This window comes from Eschrichtius robustus, chromosome 5 (genome assembly GCF_028021215.1).
Source record: "Eschrichtius robustus isolate mEscRob2 chromosome 5, mEscRob2.pri, whole genome shotgun sequence".
NCBI classification, from domain to species: domain Eukaryota; kingdom Metazoa; phylum Chordata; class Mammalia; order Artiodactyla; family Eschrichtiidae; genus Eschrichtius; species Eschrichtius robustus.
The window spans coordinates 7,615,300-7,639,847 of NC_090828.1; the positions used below are offsets into that span (position 1 = coordinate 7,615,300).

At 60.7% G+C, this 24,548-nt stretch overlaps 3 protein-coding genes across 4 annotated transcripts; all 3 read right to left on the reverse strand.

Annotated features, from left to right (window-relative positions):
- Positions 1 to 1,149: 1,149 nt before the first annotated feature.
- Positions 1,150 to 6,535, reverse strand: CHRNG (cholinergic receptor nicotinic gamma subunit). The gene is made up of 12 exons (XM_068543731.1): positions 6,481 to 6,535; positions 6,144 to 6,283; positions 5,885 to 5,929; positions 5,606 to 5,715; positions 4,906 to 5,061; positions 4,040 to 4,137; positions 3,513 to 3,713; positions 3,223 to 3,337; positions 2,897 to 3,011; positions 1,950 to 2,166; positions 1,607 to 1,740; positions 1,150 to 1,323 (listed from the first exon to the last, which is right to left on the reverse strand). The coding sequence occupies exons 1-12, from the start codon at positions 6,533 to 6,535 to the stop codon at positions 1,150 to 1,152; spliced, it is 1,560 nt and encodes a 519-aa protein (XP_068399832.1).
- Positions 6,536 to 11,793: 5,258 nt separating this feature from the next.
- CHRND (cholinergic receptor nicotinic delta subunit) lies at positions 11,794 to 18,474 on the reverse strand. 2 transcript variants are annotated; one of them, XM_068543732.1, is made up of 12 exons: positions 18,423 to 18,474; positions 18,039 to 18,184; positions 17,582 to 17,626; positions 16,936 to 17,045; positions 16,605 to 16,760; positions 16,279 to 16,388; positions 15,284 to 15,484; positions 14,061 to 14,172; positions 13,870 to 13,984; positions 12,869 to 13,073; positions 12,661 to 12,779; positions 11,794 to 11,976 (listed from the first exon to the last, which is right to left on the reverse strand). In XM_068543732.1, exons 1-12 carry the CDS (start codon positions 18,472 to 18,474, stop codon positions 11,794 to 11,796), a joined length of 1,554 nt encoding a protein of 517 aa, XP_068399833.1. The 2 variants fall into 2 exon arrangements, with proteins under 2 accessions (XP_068399833.1, XP_068399834.1); XM_068543733.1 differs by lacking the exon at positions 17,582 to 17,626.
- Positions 18,475 to 19,294: 820 nt separating this feature from the next.
- On the reverse strand, positions 19,295 to 24,259 carry PRSS56 (serine protease 56). Its single transcript, XM_068543734.1, has 13 exons — positions 24,160 to 24,259; positions 23,402 to 23,509; positions 22,925 to 22,978; positions 22,619 to 22,808; positions 22,153 to 22,252; positions 21,905 to 22,064; positions 21,516 to 21,658; positions 21,107 to 21,269; positions 20,734 to 20,910; positions 20,484 to 20,648; positions 20,342 to 20,404; positions 19,858 to 19,964; positions 19,295 to 19,492 (listed from the first exon to the last, which is right to left on the reverse strand). The coding sequence occupies exons 1-13, from the start codon at positions 24,257 to 24,259 to the stop codon at positions 19,295 to 19,297; spliced, it is 1,728 nt and encodes a 575-aa protein (XP_068399835.1).
- Positions 24,260 to 24,548: the final 289 nt, after the last annotated feature.

Consider the following 24,548-nt stretch of genomic DNA (forward strand, 5'->3'; position numbering starts at 1 on the left):
CCATTGTCAGGTCTTTATGTGACACTTTAACATTTTTTTATCACTTTCACCCTCACCTTTGATCCTGTGATGAGGGGAGATAGGAACTGATATCTGTTCCCATATTTACAGATGAGGAAACAGGCTCAGGGAGCACAAATGACTTGCCCAAGTTGTCTTGTCACCAACAAAACTCAGGCCCCAGTTACACTCTCAAAGCATGGCCTTACTCCCCACCCCACCCCCACCCCTGAAAGACCCCGGCCTTCGTTTCCTAAGTGGGGCAAAGGGAGGCTGGTCAGGGTCTCCTCCCAGCCTCCCTGCCTCCCTGCCTTGCTCTTCCTTGAGACAAGTGCAGATTCTCTGACCTTTGAGAAGAGAAGGAAGAAGCGTCTGTTTTCCAGGCCATAGAACTTTCTTAGAGGGTCTAAGATTGGGTCAGTGTTGGGAATTGTGGACTCCAACCCTTATTTAGCCATCATTGTTCTGGGACGCCCCTCTTACTCTAGGCCCCAATTTGCCCATCCTAAACATGGGGGAATAGTGATTCTTGCTTATCCATAATGCTGTGAGGAGCTCTTATCTTAACAATGAAAAAAGATAATAAAACTCATAAAATGGTGATCGATGGCAAAAAAATGCATCTGAATGGAAAGGTCACTGGTGCACATGAGTATTGGGTGCTTACAGCCCCAAGAAAGTAGGCAGATGCCAGCTGGAGTGGGCTGCTCCCCTTCTTTCGATAGAGCATTGGCTGCTACTCTTCACTTCTCTCTTGACTTCCCTCCTTTAGGAGCCTGCAAGGAACTTGTAAAAAGGAAGGGAGGCCCAGGCCTGGAGGGATAGGACCTTGCCTAGTTGGGGATAGGATAAAACAAGAGTCCTTAGGGCTTCAGAAATGATGGGAGTTGATAACACTTTGCTCAAGTGAGGGGAGTGCCAGGAATAGCAAGCCAGTGCCATGTAGGTGCTGATCCCACTAACACACTCTGCCAGCATCCCATCCCCAACCACTCCAGGGCTCCAGCTCTGTCTTTTTATTTCCCCAGCTTTTCTCAGGAACGGTTGGCTCACATGGCCCTGAAGGGTGCTTCCCAAAGAGCATACTCATGACCTCAGCAGCAGAACACAGCTGATAAGACTCCACATGGCTAGCAGCAATTGGTTGGCTCAGTCGGATGAGGGCAGGTAGGAGCGGGGGTCTCCAGGGAATGGCAGGGCAGGCATCCTGTTGTAGTGGGCCATGAGGAAGATTCCAGCAGTGCCACAGACAAAGAGCGAGAGCATGACCAGGAAGCAGACGCGGTCTAGCACTCGGCCCACCAGGAACCACTCCTTGTTCCCCTGAGGGTGAGAGGCAGGGGATGAGATGACCAGTGGTGGCACCAAGCTGGATCCCTGTACCAACCTTGGCCATCCAGCAGGCCTCTGTTCTTCATTTCCTTGAGCCCTTCTCACCTACTTCCAGGCCTCAACCTGGCTTCTTCCACGGGCCTCTGGCCCCACTCGCAGTTCCACTTTTTCCATCCTATTGCCCTACCATGGCCACCCCACTCATCCTGCCCCATCTCAGGTCCAAGTCCCTCACCAGGTACTCAAACCCCAGCCCCACCCCTGACTGGCTTACACTATCAAAGTGACTCTGCTGGTACCGGGCGCAGGCAATGAGGTTGCAGGCTTCCACACAGGCCTGGATGGCTGGGGCGGCCTGCTTCAGGCTGCCACACCACTCCTGGCTCTGCCCTGACTCCGGGCCTTTCTCTGTGGAAGAGAGAGAGTAAGGTTTGGGAGTAGAATGGAGGAGAAACAGTCTGAGAAAGTGGCCTCTCCTTAGAGACCCCAGCCCCTCTCTCCCCAACCTGGACACTTGCCCAACACTCATCTGCTGTCCCTGGCACCTTGGCCAACAGACACTTCCTGTCTGAAGTCCCTGGGGAGGAGTGTCCCCAGTGTCACACCCCCTGCCTCACCTAGCTTCTCCAGCGCTGCCCTTACTAGCCCATTGCGCTGGTGCTGCCGGAAGAGGAGTTCACTGCGGGGCAGGCAGAGGGCCACCTCCTCCCCAGCTGTGATTGACCACCCCGTGGAGGAGCCATTCTGTAGCCGGGGCCGGGCGTCCTGCACAGCCGCTGGGGCCAGCGGGCGAACGTGCATCCGCAGCAGCTGGGGCAAGAGCCGCAGGAACACCTGAAGAGGGGATGTCATGGGTGGCTTAGCTTAGCGGCCAGCAGACCTTCCTGGGTGATTGGGCGGCCAGGCGGGGCTTCGGAGCAGAAGGTGATGGTTGGCACGAAGGGTTCATGCACTGGGGGCCTGGAGGCTGCACTTCAGGGGCAGTGGCTTGGCCCTGGTACAGCTTACCTGTTCTGCGCCAGACACTGAACCTGGGCCCCCAAACTTTTGTGCACATTAAGAATCACCAGGGCACTTGCTGGAAACACAGGTTCCTGGGCCCCACCCCTGGCCCAGGATGCCTGGGGTAGGCTGGGAATCTGCATTTGTAACAAGGGTCCTAGCTGACTGCTGCAGGTGGGCTGCAGATCACACGGGCACTGGAGCCAGACTGCCCGGGCAGAATCCTGCTTCCTCCACTTTCTAGCCATGCGACCTCAAGTAAACTATTTACCCTTTCTGTGATTCAGTTTCCTCATATGTAAACTGGAGATGATACTAATACCCACTTCACAGGGGATTTATGAAGATCAAGTAAGTTAGTATACGTAATACACCTGCCACATAGTAAGCGCCTGATGTTATTATTGATCCATTTGGGCATGTGCTTCTAGATGCACATGGGGCAGGTTAGCTGCTGAATGTGGTAGGTGAGGAATATGCCCAGGGACAGGAGTGCAGGGGAAGGTGCATGTAAGCGGAAAGGGCAGGAGGATGCTGGAGTGGGCGGGGGCAGGGAGCTTGCCTTGCGGACCCCTCGAGCCATGGAGTGTGTGTGTGGGGACCGCAAAGACACGTTGAGCACGACCACAGCATTCACAACAATCAGGATGGTCACCACCAGGAGGAAGGTCAAGTACCTGCCGGGGTGGGGTAGGCAGGAGGTGGGGCTGGCCCTTCGACACTCCACCCCGGATAACATCCCCACCCATAGTGGCTGATTCCCCCAGATCCCTTGGGGTGATGGGCTGGCATTGAGGATGATGGGGATGGGGGTGGCAGGAGGGCAGTACCCTGTGTTCCTGAGAAGGGAGGGGAGGAGGTGGGCACAGGCATGAGGACCGGCCTTACTTGCTGATGAGTGGCACCGCCTGGGAGGTCTCGGGCACCTTCTTGGCCACAAGGAAGAGGAAGACAGTCTGGGCCAGGAGCACGTTGATGGCGACAGTACACTTCTGACCACCCGCTGCCCATGACCAAGAGGCCTTCAGAGCGGATCTCAACCTCCCCACCGTGGGGCACCCCCCTCCCCACAAGGAGTCCACGTCCCCGGTCCCAGGTCATGGTGCCATTCTGCCCTTCCAGCTATCCCTTGTGCTGCCGGCCGGGGCCATGGCTCCCCTCCCACAGGCGCTAGGTACCCTTGGCAGGAAGGAAGTAGATGAGGATGGCCACAGAGGAGATGAGTACACAGGGCGCAATAATGTTGATGACGTAGAAGAGGGGCTTGCGCTGGATAAGCAGGTAGAAGACGACCTTCTGGTGGCCGGCCTCCTCGGCTGGTGCCGCCTCATCCAGCAGCATCTTGGCTGGCCGGTGCCGGATGGCCCACTCTCCATTTTCTGCGGGCAGCAGGCTGGGGTGGGCACAGGGAGTGCGGGCGGGCAGATCCCTGCAGCCCGTGTGACCCAGCTACAGAGCAACCAGCATGTGCCCAAAGGAGCGCCATTGAGGGATGGGAACAGTGTGGGAGGATGGATGCTTGATCCCCCTCCCGCCAAAACTGGAGTAATTTTCATGGGGAAAATCAGAGGTTTGCTGGACCTTTAAATATATGTATTTTGTGGTTTACTGTAGTTTTCATCTTGTGTTACACGGGAGGGGGCGTGATCTCAGCCTGGCCCTGCCCGCACAGCCAGGTCCAGCAGGGGCCTTGGGTGGAGGTTACCTGTGAAGGCCTCGGGGTCTATGAAAATCCACTCGATGGTCTGACCATCTTCCTGGCTCAGCTGCAGATTGATCTCGTTGGTGCTGTAGGTCTGGGACCTGGGAGATGGGGAGGGAAAGAGGATAAATTTGAGTGTGAGTAGACTCACCCATGAGGTCACATAGACCATCACCTGAGGGCAACTGTGGGCCGCTTTGCCTCAAAAAGTGCAGCCAGGAATTTCTGAGTTCTCCACAAAACCCTGGCACGAGATGGGGCTGGGGCGGGGAGTCAGGCTCTTTGGGGTCGGGAGAAGTTTGTGTTCAAGGACCAGGAGACTGCAGCTCAATGTGCTCCCCTGGGGGCAAGAGCCCAGGGCCACCCCGTGTTCCTCCCTCCCACCGTCTCCAGGGCAGGAGGGGCCAATGGTGAGAACAGAGGAGAACAGTGTGTACCTCTCGGGTCTGCTTACTGAGGAGGGTCTCAGGAAGACTGTTCCTCTAAAATCCGGGGAAACCCTCTCACAGACCCCCTTTCCCCCATTAATGGACGAGGATACTGAGACAGCGCCGTCCTCTCCATGGGGCTGTAGGGCGTAGCGGTCTAGTGTGGGTGTGCATGTGTGTCGGCGTGTGTGTGCCTTCTCGCCCACCCATCCCAGTCACTGATGTCTCTCCTCCGGGCACAGGCAGGGAAACTGAGGCAGTGAAGGAGGATGAGTGAGGGGACCGAGGCTTAGCAGGGAGGGACACGGGCATCTTCAGGCATCTGGGCCTGAGACAGACGCAGAGGCCCCAGGGAGGTGGAGCCAGGCCCTCGGGTCCCCACCCGACCAGGGCCCCTCTTAGAGCGGCTCCCGAAATCCCCACCCCAGCCAATGGCCTTACTGGAAGATGAGGGAGCAGTTCTGCCAGTCGAAGGGGAAGTAGGTGACAGAGACGGGGCAGGAGGAGCGGAAGATGGCGGGCGGCAGCCAGTAGACGCAGCCGTCGGGAGACACGAGCACATTGCAGTAGAGGGCCACCTCGAATACGCCGTCCACGCTGCGCACAGGCCAGGCCACGTGTGGATGGGGCCCGGGGACACCAACCCTTCCCAGCCCGCCACACCCCTGCCCGGTCTCCTCCTGGCCTGGGGACCACTCCTCCCCCAGCCCCCTCCCCGTCCCCCTTCCCCACCCCCCACGCGCCAGGCTCCCTCGGCCCAGCTCCTAATCGCTGCCACTCTCCCCAACTCTCTTCATTAATGGTCATGACAGCAACTGACAGTGGTTAAGCTCCCACAGAGTGCCAGAGCCAGAGGGCAGCCCTTCCCGCGCCTGTCCTGTGGGCTCCCGAGAGAGCTGTCCTCGTCCCCACGTTAGAGGGACGGCGGCCCACCCAGGCGGCCCAGCCCGGAGGTGGTGGAGCCGGGTCTGGGATCAGGTCTGCTGGCCCCGGGCCCTACCCTTAGCCCCGCGCCCCAGTGCCCACGGTGTCCCCGGGCTGCACCCTCTGTTCGCCTGCCTCTTTCTCCCAGAGCCCCCTTGTCCTGCTGGGCCCGCCCTTGTGTCTGTCTGTCCCCCCACTGCCCACGCCGCCTCCTCACTTGTTCTCCAGCACGACGTCCGGCCGCCACACCATGGTGGACGGCACCCGCAGCACCCACAGGCCGTCGTAGTCACGTGGGTCCCAGCGCAGGCGGTAGTCACACCACTGCTGCGGGGGGAGGGGTTGCCAGGCCCCCCGACCCCCAGGAATGGGGGCCCAGCCCGGGGGGGCAGGAGAGGCAGGGATGGGATGGGAGGGAAACAGGCAGCTGTGAGGGCCTTGGGGCCCCAGGGTGGGAGCTGCTAGAGGAAAAGAGGGCGGCAGGGCGGCTTCTTACCATTTCTATCCAGACGTTGGTGGTGAGGGCCTCCTCTCGCTCATTCTGGGGGTGCAGAACAGAGGGCTAAGCCCCCAGGTGGTAGTCCCTGCAAGACCCCAGCCTCTTGGGAGTTCCCCATGGGAGTTTTCCAGCTCCCTGGTCTCTCCCCGGTGGGCCCTGCCTGCTCCCGGCCACCGGAGCCAGCCCCTTCCTCTCCCCCCGATCCCAGGGGCAGGGTGGGATCCCCTCCCACCCCGTCCTACAGGCCTGTGCTCACCAGGGAGATGAGGTTGGTGAGGGTGAGCTTCAGGCTGACGTTGACCACGTCTGAATCGTGCTTGGCGGGCCTCAGGTGGGGGATGTAGCTGTGCATCAGGTCCCCGAGCAGACGCTCCTCCTGGTTCCGGCCCTGGGCTCCTGCGACAGACAGCGGTGAGCTTGGGTACAGGGGCTTTGGGGCAGAATGAGGGGGAGGCCACGGGAGGGTGTGACATGGAGAAGTAGGGAACCGGGTGTGGGGGACAGGCTCCAGTAGCCCCCCAGACCCTCCATCCCCTGAGGCCTTGGACCCCTGCTCCTGGCCTCTCCAGGCCCCAGACCCCCTGTGTCCACACCCAGGCAGACAGCCAACAGTGGCAGAAGGAGCAGCGGCCTCTGGCCCCCGTGCATGGTGCCACAGCTCTCTGCAGTGACAGGGGTGGAACTGCAGCTCCTCGGGACTGGGATAGAGGGATGCAGACTCTGGGTCTCATGTAACAGCCCACACTCCCTCCCCAGCCAGCCCAGCCAGGCCAGCCCCACCAGCTGTCTGACCACAGCGCTGTCAGCTGTTCCAGGATGGACACAATGCCGGGCTCAGGTTACCCGGGCTGGGGAGAACAGAGGGGCCCTGTCTGCCCCAACAGAGACGGTCCAGCCTCCATCCCCACTCTCAGGCTCAGCCGACCCAGTCCTCCATCCATGTTCCAGCCGGGGGGCTGGGGACGCAGCCGGGGACAGATGGGTGTGGGAGAGAAAGGCAGAGCGCTGAGGAAGGGCCCCGACCGAGGACCCTTCCTCCTGCCCCCTTCAGCGGGTCAGGATCTGGGGAGGTGTGAAGGCCGTTGGGTAAGCATGTTTTGTACCTGAGTTTCTCTATGACATGGTCCCTGACATCTTCATGGGTCACTCCACTAGACCGAGACACTGGAGGGTCAAGTGCCTATGGGAGAGATGCACTAGGGCCCCCAGGCAATGACACCTTAATGCAAATGAGGGGGTCAAGTCAGGGTTCTCTGGTCTCTGAGGCGTGGAACTCGGGTCTGGTAAGCTTAAAAGGAAGGAGAGCCAAGGAAGATTTGGAACGCAGGCTCCAGGGAATAGGACAGCCCCTGAATAGGGGCTCCTCAGTGGGGCCTCAGTATTTATTAAATCATCCACAGATTTACGGAGTTCCCAGTGTGTGGCAGGACAACTCTAGGCCAGGGGGACCCAGGGATGAGCCCGAGCCGCTCACAGGATCTCACAGTCCAAGGGGGGCAGGCAGGCAAGATCAAGGTCGTGGCCCCTGTAGAGTCAGATGACGGGACCTAGAGGGGCCAGAAAAGCAGCTCCATCCACGCTGTGGTTTGTGGTCAGGGGAAGAGTGGGGCTGAGGCTGATCTAGGAGCCGAGGGCCCTGCTGTCCGCTGGCCACCTGTCTTCTGACCAGCTATTCGAAGCAGACAGGTCAACATGACCCAATACGTGGGCAAGACGGAAAACACAGGTTCCCATATGTGCCTCCCACCCTTCAGCCTCCTGTGGGAGAGGGTGGTGGAGGCCTCTGAGGGCTGGAGGGAAAGCAGCATTTGAGGACGTGTCCCCCTCCCCCCAAGCAAATGGTGTCTGTGGCATTTTAGCATGTGTCAGTAAACTAGAAGTCAGCCCACGGGCCCTGTCCTTGGAGATCCAGATGAGGTTGGTTCAGACCCCAGCCCCCTGCAGCGGGGCCACAAGTCTCTGCTGTCTTCTCCAGGACTTTGCGGTGGGCAGGGGGATGACAGTGGTGGCCCCTGTCTTCCCTGATCTACCTCGGTCCTTGCATTCGGTCCTGCTCTGGGCCCCACACTCAGTTTTCCTGGACAGGCCCGCCCCCAGTACCCCCCCAAACTTCGCTCTCACCATGCATCTAGCTGTGTAGCCCACTTTCCCTGGAGTATACAAAGCCAATGGCTCCTTCTCCCCACTTTGCCCTCTGGTGTCCCCTGGACTCAACTCCCTCACCCGTTTTGCAGAGCAGTATCTCTCCTCCTCTCTGCTCCCCTCCAAGATGGCTCTTTGCCCCAGATAATTAATGGCTTCTGCTAAATCATGGACCACCTATCGCCCTCCCCCTCCACCACCCCAGGCATAGGTAGTCAGCTGACGCCCGACATTTCTGACTTTCTCTTTCCCCTTCCCTACAAGTGTCTGGGAGGGAAAAGGAAGACTCTGGAGGTTGAATTCCCTCTGGTAGGAACTGTGCCACCTCCCTCTGGATGCAGATTTTATTTATTTTAAAGTTTTTTTGGATGCAGATTTTAACCCCTGTTTTCTCCCCTCCTCTCTGCTCCGAGAGGTCCCTTTGGTGTTCTCAGGGGGATGAGGCATCTCTGAGGAGTGGCAGTTTCGGCCCTGGAAGGGTTAAGGGGGGAAGTATGGGGCCCATTAAGACAGGGGCCCCCAACTCGGGCCGCGGACCGGTACCAGTCTGCGCGCTGTTAGGAACCAAGGCCGCACAGCAGGAGGTGAGCGAAGCTTCATCTGCCACTCCCCGTTGCTCGCATCACCTCCTGATACCATCCCACCCCACGCAGCCACCGGTCCGCAGAAAAATTGTCTTCCACGAAACCGATCCCTGGTGTCAAAAAGGTTGGGGATCGCTGCATTAAGAGAAAATCTGTAGTCCTCACTCACTAACAACTTTGCCGCCTTCTACTCCAGAGGCTGGACAAGCAAAATGCTTGTTTCCCAGGCTCACTTGCAGATGGGGTGGCCGTGTGATAACATCTTGACCAATGGAGTGTCTGCTGAAGTCAGCTGAGGGGCTTCAGCGTTTTCTTCCTGATAGAAGGGTCAGAAATCGCTTTCCCCTTTCCTGCCTTGAACATGATGTGAAGTGTGGAGCTGTGGCAGTCACTGTGCTACCTGAGGCAACAAGCCGGAGGACAAAGCCAGCACGCTAAGAGGGAGGGCTGGGCAGAGAGCACAGAGCCGGGTCCCTCATAGCTTTGTGGGGCAGCTGAGCCAATGCAGCAGCCACCATCTTGAGATTCTTACTATGTGAGAAAGAAAGAGGAAACATTATTCTTTTAAACCACGGTTCTCTGGGTTTTTCTGTTCCTTACAGCCCAGTGCGTTCCTGATGGATTCATCGCCCTTTGAAAGAGGGTGGGTAGCCCTGCTGGCCTGGGGAGAGTGTGTAGGGACTCCCTCTGGCTTCATGGGAAGCTGGCCCCTGTGGGTATGACTTCCTTGGGAGGGAAGGAGATGGGGTTCCATGTCACCCAGAGGGTGGACCAGTCCTGACAGCACCCTGGGGCTGGAGTGTTGGGGAAGTGGGTGCTGTCGGGGGACCCACTGTGACCCTGGGAACCTGCTAAAGAGTCACCCTTGGTCTGGTGGGGCATTGGGGGTTGTCTTCTCTGAAAGGTTTACAGCCACCTGAGCAGGCTTGACACACTGAGGCCTCAGTATTGGACTGTGTAAAACCTGCTGCCAACAGCGTCACCATGTGGCGAAGCAAAGCAACGACAGTGGTTGAGGGATCAGATCTGGGCCCTCTTGTCTCTGGGCACGAGACAGGGACCCCCCAGAGTTGGTGAAAAATTCCAGGGAAGACCCGGACTGCCTGCTCATCTGAAGGGTGTAAGTCTAAGCTAGTTTTCCTATTCAGAGGGGAAAAAATTAAAGACTTGTACCTTGAATTTTCAGAAGGTTCATATTGGAAAGCAGAAGTAAGTAGGGTCAGTTTTGGTTTTAAATGGTTTATCTTTTCTTCAGTTCCATGGGAAAACCAAACATTTTGCCTTCTATATACCTGAGCTTATGAGGTCACTGATTCCCTCTGAGGGACGTGGGTTCAGCTGGGAGACTCAAGCCTGCACATCAAGGAGGTGAAGAATCAGGTCCTCCAACCTGCTCCAGTCCCCTGTCAGTCACCACGCCAGGCTTGGATGCAGGAGGCCCTTGTGAGGGCCCCAAGGGCCTGTCCTCAGTGACTGAGGCCCACGAATGAGGAATGAGATAAATAACCACCCCTAAAATTAGCAGGACACATGTAACTACCTTTACTCCTACTAGCAAATTTGATCTTCAAGACGCCTCATGAGCTGGACTTATCCACTTTGCAGATGAGAAAACTGAAGCTGAGAGATGAGGGGTGGTTCGCCCAAGATCACACTGCTAGTGTAACAAACCACCCCAAAGCTTTGTCTCTTAACATGACAAACGTTTAATATCTCACACAGTTTCTGAGGGTCAGGAATCCAGGACAGCTTAGCTGGGTGGCTCTGGCTCAGAGGCTTTCGTGGGGATACGATCTCATCTGAAGGCTCCACTGTGGCTGAAGGAGCCACTTCAGCTGGATGATCCACTTCCAAGGTCACTCACAGGACTGTTGGCCGGAGGCCTCAGTTACTTGCCATCTGGACCTCTCCACAGGGCTGCTCATCATGCCCCTGGCTTCCCCAAAGTCAGAGAGCCAACCAAGAATGAATGAGGGAGGGAGAGCAAGAGAGAGAGAAAGAGAGTGGCTGCAATGTCTTTTACGACCTGATCTTGGAAGTGACACACTGTCACTTCTGCCTCCTTCTATCAGTCACACAGACCAATCTTGGTACCGTGTGGGAGGGTATGAATGCCAGGAGGTGTGGCTCACTGGGGCCACCTTGGAGGTGGTCTACCACACAGAACTACATCCTCCGGCTCCTGCAACCTCAGCCCTTGGCCTTTGGGATAGGACTGGCGGGGGCTCCCTTTGGGGTGGAGTTGCCAGATTTAGCAAATTAAAGTACAGGATTCCCGGTTAAATTTGAATTTCAGGTAAACAATGAATCATTTTTTAGTATAAGTATGTCCCAAGTCTTGTCTGGCAACCCTATTTTGGGGAGGAGGAGTAGGTGCTCAAGGGGACAAGCCTGGGGGGATGGCCGAGTTCTGGGGCTTTAGGATGGTGCGTGTGACCTGAGGTTGACAGGCTGACCTCTGGCCTCTGTGGGTGCTGAACCTGACCCTTCCACCCCCATCCTCAGCTTCCCAGGGCGGGGAAGATAGAGTGGCCAAGGCAGAAAGGGCTGGGGAAGGCCATTCTGCAATCCTGATGCTCCCGAACCTGCCAAAAAACTCCTTCCCTAGTGGGCCTGGAGAGAGAGGCATCCCCAACCTCGGCTCCAGGTGGGGCCTCAGAAGCCCAAGACTAAGGGGTTGGCGGAAGGAGGTGGCTGGAGGAGCCGGGAAGTAAAGGCCCAGGACCCCACCTGTTCCACCCCCACTTGGGGGAGGGGGAGGCAAGAAGATGTCTCCGTCTTTCTGACCCCTCACAGAGGGGTCCCAAAAGGCCAGCCTGAGTGGCATCCTCCCTGGTCCCTGAGCCAGCCCTCTGCCTCCCCCCAGATCGTCCTGCCCCACCCCCAGCCGATGTCCACTCTCAGGCCTTCTCCGGTGGCACCTGGCTTTATGTGCAAAGGAACCACTGTTGAGAATTAGCGCTTCCCCCTCCCTCCCTTGACCTCAGCTCATCTCTGCCCCAGCCTGGCGGGACCAACTGGGCTCAAAGTCTCAGGGCTGGGAATTGGTCTGCCCAGGAAGAGCTGGTTGTTTCCCAGACACTCCTGTCCACACAGCTATCCTCCCCACCCCCTGTACATCCCTTTCGGGCCAACCGCCTGCCCTGGTTCTTGGGCCAGGCCAGGGAGGGCAGGCCCACTCTAGATGAAGCGCTTGTCCTGCTCCCGGTAGGAGAAGGGGTCCCCAGGGAAAGGCTGAGGTGGAGGCTGGTTGTAGGCGCCCTGCAGGAAGATCCAGGCTGTGCCCACCACCATGATGGGTGTCACCACAAACAGGCAGAGTCGGTCCACTGTGCGGGCTATCCGATTCCAGCAGTCTTTCTCCTGGGGGCAAGGGTGACAGAGACAGTGGGGTAAGAAGGGCCCTCAAACCACAGACTCACACCCCAAGCTGGGGCCCACGGCCTTGGCGTATCTGTGGGGCCTGCCTCGGGCTTGCAGCAGATGGGATGTGCTGCCATGTCCCCAGCAAGGGCCCAGGCCCACCTCCAGCCACAGGCGGGGCTGGTCATTCTGTCTGTCCAGGAGACAGGCCCACAGACTCCCTCCCAGCCTCTCAGTGCTGCCACTAGCCTGTATGTGAACTAGAAAAATATGCCCCTTTGTCAGGGGAGAATTTTTTAAAGTTGTATAGTACTGAACAACCATATAAGGCTGCCTTTTAAGTGTCTGGCTTTGTCTGGAGTATCAGGCTGGGAGTTGAGCAGGGACAGAAAATGATTGGCAGCTGGGAGAAGAAAGGGACCCTAAGGGAGGTCCAGAGTGTGGCCCCAGCAGGGCAGAGCTGTGTGCCTGTGTGTATATCTGAGTGTGTGCCTGGCCCCGCACGCTGCTATGGGATTTTAGGCAGGGGATCCCCCTCCCCGAGAGGTCTGGAATCTGCACCCACGGTGAACTCCATCTAAGTTGGTAGGTATCTCTGAGGGGAACTGTGCCCCCTTAAGATAGGATGTGCTCAATCAGTGCACTACTCGTACATCTGTACACAGCAACCCTGTGGCTACTCACCTCATTGTAATTGTTCTGGTCCTTCATGTGGTTGACGATGAAGTTGGCCCCATCCACAGCTGGCTTCAGCTCACTGAAGAGCTCCTGCTGGGCCTGCTCAGAGCCTACTGGGGGCCGACCTGTGGACACCAGGCCAGAGGTGGGCATGGGGCCTGCCCTCACCCCATCTCCCACGGATGGGCCGAACTCCAAGCCATTAGGGACCCACGTGCAGTGGTGAGGCGCCGGGCCAGCCCATGACGCTCTGACTGCTTCTCAAACATGAGGTCACTTCGGGACTTCAGCGAGAAGTACTCCTCTGCCTTGGAGATGTAGCCCAGGGAGCTGCTCCTCCGGATCAGGGTGCCAGGGCTGGGCCCATCCTCTGCCGGACGGGACATGTGCAGGACCTCAGGCAGGGTCTCCAGGAAGAGCTATGGCAGGTCAGAGGGGCCACTTTACAAACGTGGGTCACCTTCACACATCCAAACATCTGTGACTCCATTCCTGGCTTGCCACAAAGTGCTCCCCAGTCTGACGCTGTCATTTATTCTTCTGATCCCCTACTCATGGACAATTAGGTTGCTTCCAACTCTCTCCTTACAGCATGGAGAAGAACTCATTTGTTGAAAATGAATTATATATGAGAAAAAAAAGTAAGAAAAATGCCCCCAACGCAGGGCTAAGACCAAAAAAGTTGCTAAACTATCCTCAGCTGTCCCCAAACAACCAGGTGGCCCTGCAGAGGCCAGGAGGCAAGGACAGTCCCCTTCCTGGGCACCCTGCCCCCACAGTGCTCACCTTCCTTTGAATCAAGGTATAACAAACGCACAGTTGACTCAACAAATCTTAAGCATGTAGCTAGGTGAAATTTTACAGATGCATTCAGCTGTGTAAACACCTCTCAGATAAGATAAGAACTGTATCTCAAAAATGTTCCCTCCTGCCTCACCCCCATCAATTCCTCCCCACACCCAGAGGGAACCACCATCCTGACTTCTAGCACTAAAGATTGGTTTTGCCTGTCCTTGAACTTCACAGAAAGGAAACCTTGCAGTCTCTTTAGCATCGGGCTTCTTTTATGTAATATCCAGCCTGGGGCGTGGGGGGCAGCAGGGGCACTTTTGCTGCCGGGTAGCACCCCCTGTCGTGTGTACCGCTGTGGCTTCACCCATCTCCCTGCAGAGAGGCACGTGGACAACCTCCAGCTTTTGGCTATCGAGCCCTCACCTTCTTGACTCCCTCAGACAGCACGTGGGTGCTGGGCGTGCGGAAGTGGATGTTGAGTACGATGACACAGATCACCACGACCATGGTCACCAGCACCATGCCAAAGAGCAGGAACCTGCGGGCACAGGTGCAGCCTGGAGCCCCCGCCCGGGCGAGGAGCGGGGGGTGAGGCAGGCAGGGACGGCACTCACTTGCCGATGAGGGGGATGGCCATGGACGTGGCTGGCAGCCTCTTGGAGATGAGCAGCAGGAAGACAGACTGGGCCAGGAGCACCGAGATGGCCATTGATGTCTTCTCGCCACCTGGGGAGCCCATCCTTAGCTGTGACCTCTGGCCCAGGGCCCGGAGGGTGCCACGGTGGCCCCTGCACTACTGTTCACAATGCCATGGTGCCCTGGGCTAAGGAGCTGCCACTTACTGCTAGGTGACCTTGGGCAAGCAGACTAACCTCTCTGTGCCTCAGTTTCCTCAACCATTAAAAGCTGGGAGGCCAAAGTGAGAGAGTGTGTGTTAAATGCTCAGACGCTGCCTGGCACTGGGTGAGAGCTCAAGGAACCCCTGCTTTCCTCGTTAGCCAATCCCCTGCCACTCAGCTCTCCTAAATCACAGACCTTCTCTGTCCCTCCCCCACACAGGAAGCCCCAGGGCATCCTCACACCCAGATGACATTCCTGCTCTCAGCCCTTTGCTCCGAGACCCCAGCCCAGCACTGCCCTGCTCTTCCCACCTGCGCCCCTGAGTGTGCTGTGCGGTGCTGGCCCCCGTGGTCTTGGGTCCATGGCCCTGCCCCAGCGCTGCTTCTCGGTCAGCAATGCACCTCGCAGCCAGGCTCCAGCTCCCACCCCACCGCCCCCAGGCTGCACTCCTAGTCTTGTAGTTTCTACCCTGTCTGTCAGGGTCCGGGGAGGGGTCACATTTGTCTCTGGAACTCACTGTGCCCTGCTCATAGTAAATGTCCTGGAGCCAAGTGACCACAGATGACATGTGCCCTTCTAGAACCAGGTGTGCGTAGATTGCACGTCCCATGCCCTGGCTTCCCAGAGACCTTGTTATCCACCCATTGGCTCAACAGCCAGGCCCACGGTCACACAGTGGTGACCACAAAGGCCCGATCTCTGCCCTGACAGAGGGACACTTTTGTAGTTCTCCCTAGGGTCCTTGGGAAGCCCATCGTGAGAGGCAGAAGGGAGGTCCAAGAGGGATGGAACCCCCAGGGGCCCTGTCCACTTGGGGGATGTCTGACAGGGTCACAGAGCCCAACCGCTGACAGGCCACGTGCCCCTCGTTCCTGGACCCTGGGCAGGGAGCACCAGCAGTGGTGACCCCCAAGTGGCTCCCAGGAGGAAGTGAGGGGCAGGGCGGGGGTGGCCGAGCTCAGGGGCCCTCGGGGAGGGGGCCGGGGGCTGGGCTCACAGTCTGCAGGCAGGTAGAAGACCAGGTTGATCATGAAGGAGATGAGCACGCAGGGCACCAGGATGTTGATGACGTAGAAGAGCGGCTTGCGGCGGATGATGAGGTAGAAGGTGACGTCCTGGCGGCTGGGACTGTCCAGTGAGGCACTGGGGTCCACGTTGATCCTGGCCGGCCGGTGCACTATCTCCCACTCCCCGTTCTCTGAGGGTGGCACATGGATGCCTTGGGGTCAGGCCGGGCAAGGGGGCCGGGTGTGGGGTGGGGTGGGGGGCGGGCCTTGGGGCAGGCCGGGGGGCGGGGGGGGGTGCTGGGTGGAGTGACCCAGCCCAGAGGCGCAGCCAGGCCTGTTGGCAGGGGCCTGAGGGGCTTGGGAGTGGGGTGGGGGCACGGAGGAGTGTTCACGCTCTGTTTCTGGGTATCTTTCCCTGGGGGCTGGGATGGAAGTTTCACTCTACAAGGGGGAAGTTGTCCTCTGGGACCAATTTTTTTTTTTTCTCCTTGGAAAAAAATAGAAGCTGAGGCCATATGTGGTTCAAATAAAGGAGGCTTGGGGATAACAAGGCAGTGAGAGTAAGAACCCTCCTCCCCATGATGTACCAGCCTTGGGACCAGCGGGATGTGGGTCTCCTCTGACAGACAGGGGCAAGCGGTAGGGCCCAGTAAAAGATCTGAGCCTGGTCACAGGGAGGGGAGGGGACAACATACACACCATCAGGATGACAGCCAAAGCCCCAACCGTCCCCTGGGCCCTCTGGGGACAGCAGGGCTAACCACCCGCCTCATCTGTCGGCCACACCATCCCCAGGAACCCTGCTCAGACCGGGAAGGGTCTGGCCTGTCTGTGTCTATCTGCACGCCTGTGTCCCTGTGTGTCCATGTCCTAGGTGTGTGTGCGCACACGTGCATCTCTGGGGTGGGGATGTCACTGTGACTGTATCCGTGGCGAGGGGGGGTGTCTGAGGGGCCAGCCCACCCAGCAGCTGCTGCTTCGGCACCTGTGAAGCCCTCGGGGTCGATGATAATCCACTCCACGGGGTAGGAGCGGCCATCCTCTTCATCCTGCTTCAGGCTCAGGGTGATCTCCTTGGCCGTGTACTTGAGTGAACTGGGGAGGGTAGTGGGCAGAGGGGGGTCCTCAGCCGCTGGCTGGTGCCACCGATGGGGAAAGGCTAGCGTAGGAGGTTCACGGTTGGACGGGGCCACGGGGGCGCTGGGAAGCTCTAATCCGGACAGACCAGGGGCCTCTGCCTGAGGGTGTTTACCTCCCTCAGCCCCTGGCGGGGTGCCCTGGGGGGAGGGGTGGCTGGAGAAGTGGGTGCACCTGAACTTGAGGGAGCAGTTCTGCCAGTCGAAGGGGAAGTAGGTGACGGAGATGGGGCAAGAGGAGCGGAAGATGGCGGGCGGCAGCCAGTACACGTAGCCTGAGGGGTAGATGAGCACATTGCAGGAGTAGGAAATCTGGAAGGAGCCGTCATTGCTGGGGGATAGGGACAAGGGCCACAGTGAGTGCTGGCCAGCTGGGAACTGGCCGAGCTGGGGGAGGCAGAGGAGGGCGGGCAGTCAGAAGCTTGGGACTGGAGGGGGAGGCTCAAGATGCCTAAGGGAGGGAGGCAGAGTGGTGGAGGGGAAGCCAGGGGGGGCTGCGGCTCAACTTGTTCTCCAGCACTATCTCTGGGAGCCACACCATGTCAGACGGCAGACGCAGGACGCTGATGTTCCCAAAATCTTTGGCATCCCACTTCAGCCGGCTGTCTGTCCAGCCCTGGAAGCCCAAAAGAAATGTCAGCAGTGGGCTCTGCTGTTGTCCGGGCTCCCCCGTTCCCCCCGCTCCCCGACCAACCACTTCCCTGGGGGAAGACTGGACAGGGTCTGGGGCTGGGACAAAAGAGGTTGGGGGAGGTGGGTACAGAGTCAGGACTCAGGTCTGTTGGGTACCGCCGTGTAGGATGTGCACTGCACCACTGAGGGAGCACAATTTCCCTTGTGGACACAGAAGACTTACGTCTGTATTAGGAGTTTCTGACAGGTAGCAGGCAGTGTCTTCTAATAAAATCAAGATACTGTGACAATTTTCCCTAGGTGAAGATCCTAATCCACAGAAGCCTCTATCTGGGCTTGTGGCAGCACCAGCTGATGGGAAGGGCGGTCGGGCCCGGGGTTTGTCTGTAGGCAGGAACCAGTCCCTCCCGGAGGACAGTGTCTGAGGCAGGTTGGGGATCCCCAAGCAGAAGCGAGCACAGGCGAACCTGGGCCCTGCACCCTCCCCACCCCCAGCTCTGTGCGGGGTGTTCTCCTTACGTGCTCAATCCACACGTTAGTGGTGAGGGTCTCTTCAACTTCTTTCTGTAATCAAACAGGAGGACTGTCCCCCCGGGGCCTGCACCCTTTCACCAGGCACCTACTCTCGGCTGCCAGCCAGGGAAAACCGCGACAATTGCCTGCCCCCAGCAGTCAGGAGTGGACGGATAGACCAGGAAGCAGGGTGGGCATATGGCCTCTCACGTGTGTCATGGGTGCGAAACGGGGGCACCCAGAACTGAAGCTGGAGGGAACGGGGCATCCTCAGCCCAAGGCCTGTGGGCAGCACGCAGAGGCATGGAGAGGGCCCGAGCACGTTTCCCAGGGAGAGGAGCTACCAGAGGCCGGGATGGGGCCTTGACCTTCCTCCACGGCCATCCCAGGCCGGGAGACAGCCAGGCCTCCAGGAAGCCATCCCTGCCACTGTCCCCCAGCCCAGCCAGGAGGGGCCACTCACCAGGGAGATGAGGTTGGAGAGGGTGAGGGCCAGGGTGACCTCCACGGTCTCCTCTTTGTGCGCCGTGGGCCGCAGCTCCTTGTCGTACTGCTTCTCCTCAAACAGGTGCCGGATCAGCCGCTCCTCCTCGTTCAAGCCCCAGCTGCCTGGGGAGGGTCGGGGACAGGGGCCCGGGAAGGACGCCGCCCTGAGGTCCTGCTGGGCCTGGAGCGGGCCCCGGGGGGTTGGCCCCTCCAGGGAGGAATGGCAGTGGGAAGTGGGGAGGTGGGCCTGACGCTGGGAGAGGGAGCCCCACGTAGGAGGGGACGGGAGGGGAGCATGCCGTGGGGGACCTGGGTAGGGGTCCTGAGGGACCCTCCAGGGAGGGGTGATGGCCACTCTTACCACACACGACCAGGGCAGCCAGCAGCCCCAGCATTAACACGGGCCCCTCCATCCTGTTCCTCTGACTGGGTCTTGGGTCGGCCGCTCCTGTCGGCAGGGCTGGGGAATGTGGGCAGGTGGCCGAGGGGACAGGTGCAGGGTGGGGGGCGGCACCAAGGGAAGAGGCCGCCGGAAGCGCAATCTGACACCTCGAGGCTCTGTGGCAGGCTGGAGAAACTGGGGCAGGTGATGCGGGCGTGGGGACAGGGACTGGCCAGCCGGGCAGGAGCCCAAGGACACGAGGCGAAGATCCCAGGCTGGGACTCCCCACGGCTAGTGGTGAGGGTGGGGGCCGGGTGGAGAGGCGGGACATTGGGGGCGGCACTCGTCAGCCATGGACAGCAGGGTGGTGACAGGCGGCGGTACTGCCATTTCTTGGGAGGTAGACCGACACGCTGAGATGGGGGGCTCTGCCGCCCCTCTCCAGTGTCTTTGTGACCTCTATCAACTAACTGTTTCTGGAGGCTGGGCCCTAACCCCAGGGATCCCATGTCCACCCACCCCAGTCCCATCCTAAGAAAGCTCTGGAGTGGTCTCCGTAGATCATAAATAATGTTTATTAAAGCAGTTGTGATCTTCCGATGGTACACCTGGGGAGGTACGCTGGGCCCAGGGCCCCTTCCCCCACGCCCCCGCCCGCACCCAACTCTGGCCATGACAGTCTGTCATCATGTTCCCTGGACCCTCCGCAGGCCCTGGGGGCAGTAGTCCTGACCAGGGGCTGCGGGTGGAGACACGGCTCAGGGCCACCTGGCTGGGGGAACCTGAGGGCTGAGTGGGTGGTGCCCCTTCCTCCCCAGCCCTCGGCCCTGCCTTGAACCCATCCGGGGTCCCTAGGGCTCTGCCTCCGCCAGGGCTGCCAAGCGGAAGGCCTGTAGGGCCTGCACCAGCAACCGGGGAAGGCTTTGTGCCAGCGTGGCTGGCTCCAGACCCACCAGGCCGCCGAAGACCACGTGCCGGCCCCCCAAGCCTGCCCAAACCCAGGCTCGGAAGAGCCCGGTCAGTGTCTTGGAGCCCAGGTCTGCCAGGACCTGCAGAGGGAGGAGACAACTCAGGGGCCCACAACCCCACTCTTGGTCCCCTTCCTCCTTGCCCCCAGAAACTCTCACTCAGACCCACCCCTTCTCCAGCCCCCTCCCCCAATCCTGCACACTTTCTGCTCACTTGGACACCACCACAAGCTCCTCCACTCACACCTCCCCCCACTCCTTCACACCCACCTAGCACCCAGCTCACACACAGCCGCCCTCCCCATCCCCTTCCCCTTGGGCACCACCCACTACCTCCACCCCAGGCTGCTGGAGGAGGGTCTCTCCTGTCTCCCTCCCCATCAGGGCTGACCCAGGTTAGCCTTCCGAGGCCACTGCGAAGGAGTCTGGGAAGCCTGGGAACCCACTTCGTGAAAGTCCATGGCCAGGCGCTCGGAGGGGACCTGCAAGATCCAGGCATGGGTGCCCTGGAGGGCAGCCAACTTCTGCCACAGGGGCTCCAGCCCAGGGCAGCCTGCAGGAAGGGGAGAGACTTTGGGAATACGAGGGAACTGACACTAGCATGGAGCCGGGGTGGTATTCCCACCAGTGCCTCTGGACCCCTCCCAGTGGGCAGATTTCTCCTCCTGCTACAGATGGGGCGGCCGAGGGGCAGCCAAGGCTCAGAGAGGTTAAAGGATAGCACAAAGCCCAGCATCTGTTGACACTGATGAGGGCCCAAAGTCACAAGTTCCCCCAAAGAATCATCCGCCCTGCTGCGAGGGAGGGGGAGAGCGGGTCTGCCCGCGGGGTGAAACTGCCTCCCAGCGCAGACCCCGGGAGAATCCCCTGCGGGCCTCGGCCCGCCCTTGGCCTACTCCACTGGCGACCGCCGGCAGGGGGCGTCATTACCGTTCGCTTCCCCGCGCTGCTCCGACCTCCGCTTCGGGAGCCCAGTGCCTGCCGTCCGCGATCCTGGGGAGCTGCAGGGTTAGGGGAACGCCTCGGCCGCGCTGGGGTGGGGCGGGGGCTGGGCTGCGAGGGCTTGGGGTACCTGAGTGCAGCCACTGCTCGCGGGAGGGGTGCCTGGGAGGATCCCGGAAAGACGGAGCCGGCCGAACCAGGGCCGGGGCCAGGGGCCGCGCCCCCGGACGCGGGCCGAACATCTCCTGGGCGCCCCGCAGCAGCTCCAGTAGGGTGTGCGCCAGCGAGCGCAGCTCTGCGGGCGGGACAAGGGTCCGACCGGCTGTCAGACGTGGGCCAGACCCTCGGGCCCCCGGCCCAGCCCCAGGAACGGGACTGACCACATCGCCGCCGGCGCTGCAGGCACTGCTGGTGCGCCAGGCGCGCACAGGCGCCCGCGGGCCCCGGGCACAGGTGGGCGTAGAAGGCACAGGGCGGGGCGGCATCTGCCAGCGGCTCCTCCGACGGGTCCCAAGCCAGAAGCTCCCTGCAGCTGGGCTCGCGGCTGAAGGGGGCGGCTGCGAGGGGCGTCAGGGGCTAGCCCACTCCACCCCCGCTCTCCGCTTTAGGCCCTAGCCCCCAAAGCCCTCCCTGGGAGGAAGATAGGCTTTCCCGACGCAGGAGGCTGGGGGCGGCGGCAGGGTGGAAACGGGCTCGTCCCCGGGCAGTTTGCCGGACACTCTGGGGAGGGGGGAATAGGGACGGGGCGCTCACCGCTCATCTGCTCCTGGAGCCAGTCCTTGAACACAGCCACACGGGTGTAGACCCCAGGCTTCCCTGGCTCCCCGCATCCGTCCCCCCAGGAGGTGACTCCGTACAGGACCTCCCTGGGGCGGGGGCCAGGCTCAGAACAGGTCAGGGGGCCTCCAGAGTCACCCTGCGAGGATCCGAGCCAAGAGAGAGGGCACTGCATCGATCCATGTCACCCTCAATGACAGCCTTATGCCTGGCAGGGTAAAGCAGCTCTGAGCTCTACTGGGGTTACCCCTCTTCGACCCATTTTAGAGATGAGGATATAGAGGCTCAGAGAAGTTGAGTGACAGCCTGATTGTAGAAGGAAAGGAGGCCGTCCCGCCCCTGAGGAGTGGCCCACTACTACCCTCCGATCAGTCGGGGCTCATACCTGGCACGAGTCAATGCCCCCGGCCAGGTAGCCGGCACAGAGCATGCTGCTGGGGCGCAGCCCTGGCCCCAGGGCCCTTCTGCAGGCGTCGGCGCTGAGCAGGGGCACACGGGCTTCCCTCACCGCCTCAGCCTCAGGCCCATCTACAGGGAAGCAGTGGAAGGGGCTCAGGCCTGAAGGGCAGGGGTCCTGCTTCTAGGGTCTCCCTCCCCCCACTGCCCTCCTTGACTCCCTCCCCCCCCCCCTTTGCGAGATGGGCAGCATTTTGTGAAGACAGCTGGGTGTAGGTCACAATTCTTACACCCCAGCCTTCCCAAACTCCATCACCCCAGCCCCCCAATCTCCCCACGCACACGCGCGGCTCACCCAGGCCCTGCCCTGCCTAGTACCTTCGATGAGGGCACCCCAGCCCGCGATGGCGCAGGCGGTGCCTGCGGGGGGCTCCTGGGGCTCTTGGGGCAGGCACACGGGGCGCGCCGCCCCTGTCGGGCTCACCGGCGTCCACAGCTGCACCAGGGCCAGGTCGTTGTGGAAGGTCCGAGGGTCAAACTGGGGAGGGGGTGGCGGCGCAGCGTCAGCGCGGGTGGCGGTGGGGGTGCTGTTCCCAACTCTGAGGGCCTGGGGGCTGCCCTCTCACCTTGGGGTGGGGCAAGATGCGGTTCACCGGCACCTCCTCCGCCTGCTCCCCCCGGGGCCCCTCGGCCAGCGTCACCGTCCACAGAAGCTCGTTCGGGGCGCTGCGGCGCGAGCGGCGGGAGACACGCAGCACAAGGATGCAGAGAGGTCCCCTGGAGACCCTGCCCTCCGCCCACGGGCACCACCCTGCGAGCCCGCGCGCCGGGCTGTTTCTCCGCCTGGGGGCAGGGAGGGCGGGCCCGGAAGAAGCCGCGACGCCGAGTGGGGAGAAGGCCCAGGACGGTGAGCCCCCGGAGAATCCGCGACCTGGCTGGGCCGCCCGGGCGCCTTGAGGCGGGAAAGGGGACGGCCGCCGCCAGGGGGCAGCAGAGACCGGTCCTCGCGCTTGGTGCCCGCCAGCCGACCCCGGAAGAGCGGGACCCCGCATTGGGGATCCGGGCTGGGCAGGGGCCTGGGGCCCGACGTACCCCGCGAAGCAGTGCGCCGCCGTGAGCACCCAGGACGCCGCCACCAGGACGCCGCCGCACAGAGGCTGCCCGCCGAGTTGCAGCCTCACCAGCCAGGGCCAGGCCCCGGGCGGTGCCGCGCTGCCCCCCACAATGCGGCCTTGCGCCCGCGTCACGTTGACAGCGCCCGGGCGCCTCTCGCCACACGGCCCTAGAAAGGCCGAAGCGGCGTCAGGAGGAACGAGTCCCACTCATCCTCACCACTGAGACCCCTCCAGGGTCCACCCTGCTCTCAGCCCTGCCCGCCTCGAGCCTTTTCAGCCTCACCTGGCTCAGGTGGATCCTGGAGGAGGGGGGCGCGAGGCCCGGGACGCCCAGGTGCTGCTGAGAAACAGACCTCTGAGCCTCGCGGACGGCCTTCCACTCTTCTCCACCCCAGGCTGAGCCTGAGCCCTCCCGCCACCTCACCCGGCACCCCATGCACACCTACCCACCCCCCACCCCTTACCCTGCCCAGTAGCACTCAGAGTCTGTTTCAGCTGCCATAAACTTCTCACTGTTCACCAAATAAGCCCAGACTTATTTGTTCCTGCCCTCCTGCCTTTGCACGCGCTGTGCCCGTGCCTGGTGTGCCCTTTCCACTTGAGGAGACCTTCCTGAGCATCATCTTGGTTGCAGCCTCACCCAGTCTCTGTCCCCAAGAGGGGGTCAAGTCTGAAGGGAGGGGACGGGGTGGACGGGAGAACGGGCCCAGGGCAGTCAGCGCCAGCTCACCAGGGCATGGGGGGGTGTGATTGGCACAACTTCGGCACTCGTGCAGTCTGTGCTGGATCTCCGTCACCACCCGATTTACTGCCCACTGGGCGCTCCTCTGGGCAGCCTGCAACACTTTCGTCCCCTGGGCTGACAGAGCTGCTAGGACATGGGGCACAAGTCATGCACCGTGGGGGAAGAGCTCCTCCGCCTTGCCCCAGCCCTGAGCCCTGCCTTGGGAGACCCGGTGGGGAAGCAGGTTGGGCTCCAGGAGCCCCGGGACAGAATGGGGAGGTCAGAGAGCCCCACGGCCCCAGGCCGTAGCACACAGAGCAGACGGTCTCAGATTCTCAGCCCGAGACATCTCTGTAATTTCAGCTGAGCTGGGCTGGAATCTTTGAAAACGGCTTTTCCTTAAAAACCTTGAAAAACAGCACTCCAAAGGTATAGGTATTACAGAACTCAGGCTTACTGACACAAAATAACCATGGCCGAGTTGCCCACGTTGGGGTCCAGATAGCCAAGGGGATGCCGCCCTGGGCCCCTTCCTCCCTGCTAAACCCAGAACCTTCTGGAAAACACGCCTTTTGGCAGTGCTTGCCGGCTCCCCTTCCCCTTCCACCCTCGTCGTCCTCCCCTTTCCTCTCCCACCTGTGTCTCAGTTCCTGGCCCCTTCTCCCAGCAGGGTGGGCAGAAAGGGCCAAAGGTCCTTGTGAGTTGGGAGGGCAAGCTCACGTCCCCCTGCCCGAGACCCACTTGCTCTGTGCTCCTCCCGCCTCGGCCTCTCCCTCAGAGCAGCCTGGGCTCACCTTGCAGGGTGCTGGGGGGCACGCGCGTGTACAGTGGGTGCCCGCGGGCAGACCGCGGGCCTGGGAGGGGCGGCAGCAGCAGCAGCAAAGCCAGCAGCATGGTGACCGGGAGCCCCGGCAAGCGGCCCTGTGCTCTCTTCCCCTCGGGGTTCACCCTCCAGGCGTTATCCTTTGCTGCCTGCCCCTGGGCGCTCAGTTCTTGTTCCTCAAATCATCTGGTTCTATTCTTTTACATCAAAATCACCGGCTTCCCTTGGTCTGTTCCTCACCTGGCCCTTAACTCCCAGGAGCCCACAGGGGAAATGGGGCTTGGGGGGCTATATAGAGGACAGACTGGGGGGGAACACGGGAGGGGGGCCAGGGTGGGGGGGAGGGAACGGGGTAGTGGG